This window comes from Acanthisitta chloris, unplaced genomic scaffold (assembly GCF_000695815.1).
Source record: "Acanthisitta chloris isolate BGI_N310 unplaced genomic scaffold, ASM69581v1 scaffold2648, whole genome shotgun sequence".
Taxonomy (NCBI): domain Eukaryota; kingdom Metazoa; phylum Chordata; class Aves; order Passeriformes; family Acanthisittidae; genus Acanthisitta; species Acanthisitta chloris.
Genome location: NW_008686306.1, coordinates 37,804 through 43,416, shown reverse-complemented (window position 1 = coordinate 43,416; position 5,613 = coordinate 37,804). Strand labels below are relative to the sequence as shown.

General features: G+C 52.8%; 1 protein-coding gene across 1 annotated transcript; it reads left to right on the top strand.

The window, feature by feature from the left end:
• Nucleotides 1-1,726: 1,726 nt before the first annotated feature.
• LOC103807328 (transcription factor ETV7-like) lies at nucleotides 1,727-5,141 on the top strand (the record flags this gene model as incomplete). The annotated part of the gene is made up of 6 exons (XM_009080057.1): nucleotides 1,727-1,844; nucleotides 2,214-2,378; nucleotides 2,614-2,721; nucleotides 4,009-4,151; nucleotides 4,494-4,594; nucleotides 5,030-5,141. Coding segments are annotated over 6 exons (747 nt in total), but the record flags the coding sequence as incomplete, so codon positions are not given.
• Nucleotides 5,142-5,613: the final 472 nt, after the last annotated feature.

Below are 5,613 nucleotides of genomic sequence, written 5' to 3'. Positions count from 1 at the left end.
TGCTGAAACTCCCAGGGAAGCATTTTTCCCTAGAGAGATGGAGTGCTTTGCTCCTGTCTTCCATTCTCCTGGTTTTGAGCACATTAGCTTTGCATTTCTTAGAACCATGGAATCAACCAGGATGGAAAAGACCTCCGAGATCATCAAGTCCAACCCTACCGTGGTCACTAGCCCATGGCACTAAGTGCCACATCCAGTCTCAGCTTGAAAACCTCCAGGGATGGTGAATCCACCACCTCCCTGGGCAGCACATTCCAATGCCTGAGCACTCTCTCCCTAAAAAAATCTCTTCCTAACCTCCAACCTAACCCTCCCCTGGCAGAGCTTGAGTCTGTGCCCTCTTGTCCTGCTGCTGGTTGCCTGGGAGAAGAGACCAACCCCCACCTGACTCCAACCTCCTGTCAGGGAGTTGCAGAGGGTGAGAAGGTCTCCCCTGAGCCTCCTCTTCTCCAGGCTGAACACCCCCAGCTCCCTCAGCCTCTCCTCATGGCACTTGTGCTCCAGTCCCTTCCCCAGCCTCATTGCTCTTCTCTGGACCTGCTCCAGCCCCTCAATGTCCCTCCTGAGCTGAGGGGCCCAGAACTGAGCACAGGATTCAAGGTGTGGCCTCAGCAGTGCCGAGTGCAGGGGCAGAATCACCTCCCTGGTCCTGCTGACCACACTGTTCCTGCTCCAGCCCAGGATGCCATTGGCCTTCTTGGCCCCCTGAGCACACTGCTGGCTCCTGTTCAGCTTTCTATCTATCCAAACTCCAAGGTCCCTTTCTGCCTGGTGCTCTCCAGCCACTCTGTCCCCAGCCTGTCTTCCCACATTTAAGATGTATCCAACCCTTACCAGTGTAATTTTCTCCCCCCTTGATTTTCGGGGGAGCTCAGCTCCTCTACCCCCACACACAGTCCAGGGGTGGCTGCCTAACCACCTCCAAAACCTGCCTGAGCTCAGAGTTGGGAACTGTTTCAGAAAATGCCATTTGCCAGCAATACTTAATTTTCCAGTGAATGAAGCTGAGAAATTGCTGGGAATCACATTAATAGATTTTAAAGGAGAAACATTATCTGCTTGGCTGCCAGTAATATGTCAAGATCTAGATGGATCTGAGCTCCCTTCTGGCTCCTGTGCTCTGTCTGAGAGAGAAAAGTAATTCCTGAGGGGCTGGAACTTAATGGCTGGAACCCTAAACCATGGGATGGCCATTTCCACTTATGCCCAAGTGACCGTTTGGGATAAAGTTAGAGATACCTCTTTACACAGTATTTCTTAAGACAAAATCTAAGCACTATTGACAGGTTGATTTTCACAACTCTAACACACTGAATGTTCTCCTAATTCCCTGAGCATTTGATGAGCATCTGAGGATCCTGCAGGAACTGGGAGCCAGCACAGGCTCTGCCAGTCTTGGCTCCATCTTCTCCTTCCCTGCAGTCATGGGGCAGTGGGGATGGATAACCCCCATCCAGAGCCTGAAGGATGTAAGTTCCTTTGCCAGGGGAAAGAGCTGGAGAAAGAGAGGAATCTCTGGCTACTAACACTGACTTGGGCAACCAGAGACTCATCCTGGGGCTGGTGAAGGACTTAGAGCCAGTGTGGAGGAGCTGCAGACAACATCTCATGCTGCTGTGACAAACCAGTTGGAAAATGCTCAAGCAGGTGGAGGCATCTCCAAAGGAAAGGCAGGACCAGGGCTGGGAATTGTCCCCCACTGATGGATCTGATCTCTTTTCCCCAGGGCAAAGTGGCTGTTGGCTCCTCCAGTGCTGTTGTGGCAGCCTTATTACCAACCCCATCCCAGGACAGACACTCTCCCAGCAGAGTTGGGGACATCTTCAAGCTTCCAGGCAGGCTGAGTGAGTAGAGCCTGAGCAAGTCAATGTTGCTTCCAAAAGGAGCTCCCACAGGGTGGGACATGGTGGGTACAGCCTTGGTGTCCCACCCAGGGACCATTCCCTGCTGGCAAGGGGAACAAGATGTCATCAGGGTTAATTTGCTCTCTTTGGGGTGTTTTGACCTGTGAATGCTTAATATAGTGGGGAAGTTTGGTGATGGAGATGAATCCTACCCTGCTCCTCAGCAGTTTTGAGGATGGAAACCTCAGAGCCACCTGGGAGGTGTCTCTGCCCAGGGCAGGGGGTTGGGACTAGATGATCTCTAATGCTCATTCCAACCCTGAAACATGCTATGAAACAGAGTTGTTTCAGAGGTTGCCCCTGTTTCAGGAATCCAGCCCTCCCTGTGGAGCAAGGATGACGTGATCCACTGGCTGAGGTGGGCTGAGAAGGAATATTCCCTTCGGCCAAGTGACGAAAGCAAGTTTGAAATGAATGGCAAAGCTCTGTGCATCCTCACCAAGGAGGACTTCAGACACCGAGCCCCCAGCTCAGGTCAGACCCAGTTTCTGAGGCTCACCCAGGCACAAACTGCTGAGAGAGGCTGGATGGGTCCCAACAGACCAGGCTTCACCACTTTGGTGCTGGAGACAAGAACAAGTCTCTTCATTCCTCTAGTCCATCTGGACTGCAAACGCTTTGGGATGGGGAACAACCTCATCCTCTGTAGCACAGAACCTGGGGGAGAATATTACCCAAAGTCATCTGAGCAGACTTTCCTTCCCTGCAGGTGATGTGCTTTATGAAATACTCCAGTTCATCAAGATTCAAAGAAGAGCTCTGGTGTGCAGCCCCTTGCTGACCTCCCCCTTTGGAGAAGCCAGGAGCCCAGAGGAAGGTAGGATGGAGAATGGCACATGTCCACCAGGCAGAACCTGTCCTCACCTACAGTGGGGTGCACACAGCTGGGGTTTGAAGCTCAGCCAGCTGAACCCATCCCACATCACCTGAGAGGCAACCAGGTCCAACAAAGTCCAAGTCACCAGGGAATTTTGTAGGGATGATGTCTGGTCAGAATCAGTCCTAGGTAGCCCCAGGGAGGTCCATGGTGACCAGGCAAGGCCATGGCTATGCTAGGAAGTCCATCTGCAGCTTGAGATGTGGAGCAGGGAGGGTAAGAGCCAGGCAGGGGCACAGCCCTGCTGGAGACTAGTCCTGCAGCATACTGGGAGAGGGCTGAGGAGCTGGGGCTGAGCTGAAATGGAGCTTCTGGGCTAAAGAGTGGAGTGGGGAGAGGCCCCAGGTGATGCTGGTGGGGGACAGTGAGTCTTGTTAGTGCCTTGGGGGTCCCAGATAGGACTCAGGGTGGGGAGAGGTTGGTATCAGTGTCTGGCTATGCATGGAGGTGGATCTAGGAGTGCTTTCCTGACCTCTTCCACAGGCTTCAGTCGTAGGGCAATGAACCTCACAATAGTTTACAAGGGAGAGTGTGTGCTCTGGTGCCTTTTCCTGTTCCAGCTTTCCTGCTGGATCTGACCCTTCCCCTACTTGGCATCTCCTCTAATCCTCATGGACTTTCTGCAGCTCCTGCCTTAGGAAAACCCCAGGCTTTCCTCAGCACCTTCCTCCTCTGCCTGAGCTGATCCCAGGCTGATAACCACCCTGGGCTGTCCCTCCCCTCCTGTTTGGGAGATCTCCTGGGACCTGCCAGGATGAGCCATAGGGTGATTGTTTGGGTATTTTGCAGGGACAGACTGCAGTGCTGAGGCTGCCTCAGTCGTGGTTCCTTCCTGGCTGGGTTGTGCAGAGCAGCCTGTGTTCCTCAGCCACGTGGAGCCGCTGAACCTCTCCCATCAGAGCTCAGAGAGCTGCTGCAGGGCAGGTGCCATCTGCTCCTTTCCTACCACCCTGTCTGCCCCAGTGGATGGGAAAATTGCAGGTAATTATGAATGTATAGCCTGGTTCCTTGGGGAAATAACTGGTCCTTTGTCCTGTCTGTCCATCTGTCTCACTTCCCTTTATTATTCCATGCCTGTGTGTTTTGGGGTCTCACAGTAAAAGTTGTGTGTGTGACACCTCTGGGCTCTCTTGGTATTTCTTGTCACTGGTAACACATGCAATGCTGTTGCTGATCCACCTCTCTGGGGCACAGTGGGAGCTCTGTGACTCTATTCCCCATGCTCAGACTGCAGGTTGCTGTGGGAATATGTGTACCAGCTGCTCTCGGACAGTCGCTACGAGCCCTACATCAAGTGGGAGGACAAGGAGGCCAAAGTCTTCCGGGTGGTTAACCCAAATGGACTTGCCCAGCTCTGGGGGAACCACAAGGTAAATGCAGTTGAGAATAAATCTGGCACCCTTGGACTTCTGCAGGTCACCTGCAAGAGCTGTTTCCTCAGAGCTGATGGCACAGGGACTGGGAAGGGGGACAGAGTGGGCACAGGGCTAGTGAGAGATGCCAACCTCCTGGTGATTGAAGAGGGAATATCTCATCCCCTGGCAAGCAAACTTTGGTGGCTGTGGATCCAAAGCCAGTCTGGGTTAGAGACTCACATTGCAATGCCCAAGAACCACCTTGAATGCCCCATGTGTGGTCCTGCTGCCACAGACCCAAACCAGGTGTTGCCACTTGCTTCTCCTCAATGCTCCACAATCCTTTTCTCCCCCCAGAACCGAACGAACATGACCTATGAGAAGATGTCACGAGCGCTCAGACATTACTACAAACTCAACATCATCAAAAAGGAGCCCGGGCAGAAGCTCTTGTTCAGGTGAGATGGAGCAGAGCAGAGAAAAATGCTGCCTTGGGACAGTGTGGATGGGACATGGGAAGGGGATATGCTCCAGATGCTGGCAGATGTTTCATCCAGCAACATCCTCTCCTGCAAAAGCATCCCAGTGGGTTTGTGTCCAGGCTCTGCCTGGGCTCCAGGTCCCATCTGATGGTGCTTCCTGGGTGCCAAGCAAGATTTGGGATCCTCAGCAAAGCCCAGGGAAGGCAGATCCTCTCTGGTGAGCTCCAGAGCTTGGCTGATCATAGAATCATCTAGTTCCACCCTCTGCCATGGGCAGGGACACCTTCCACCAGCCCAAGTTGCTCCAAGTCCCATCCAACCTGGCCTTGTGGAGGGCAAAGGCTCCAGCATTTACAGCCTGGTTTGGGTCTTTTGGACATGCCCTTCAAGTCATAAAAAAATGTATTGCAGGTTTTTGAAGACTCCTGGGGAGGTTGTCCAGGAGAAATCCAGCAAACTGGAGCAGCTGGAGAATGAGGACCATGAAGATTTGAAAGAAGATCCACTGGAGGGTTCACCATAGGAAATCTTTGGAGGAGACACTTCAGTGCATCAGACTTGTGCTCTGCCAGGAAATGCACCTCCTGCATCTCCTGGACAGAAGGCCACAGAGCTGGTCCTGGATCTCAAAACCTGCCCTGAGCCAAAGCTGGGACATCTCTGGGGCTTCATTATCAAAACACACCCAGAAACTGTCCCCAGCCCTGCAAGCACACGTGAACATGTGGGTTGGTCTTCTGCTTGTCTCTCTCCGTGGAGAGGGATATGATCTTTCTGCTCTGAAGATGCTGATGCTTGTCTTTGAGGGCCAAACTTGCTGGTGAAGATCACTCTTCTTACAGCAAGATGTGCTGAGCAGACCAGACCACGTGCTCTGAGTTGAGCATCTACCAAACTCCCTTTGCAGTGAGTGGTGTCCCTAAGTGTGAACCTGCTGCTCTGGAATGAGCCATTTCCCTGAGCCAAGGATGCATTTGTCCTGCAGATGTGGTGCA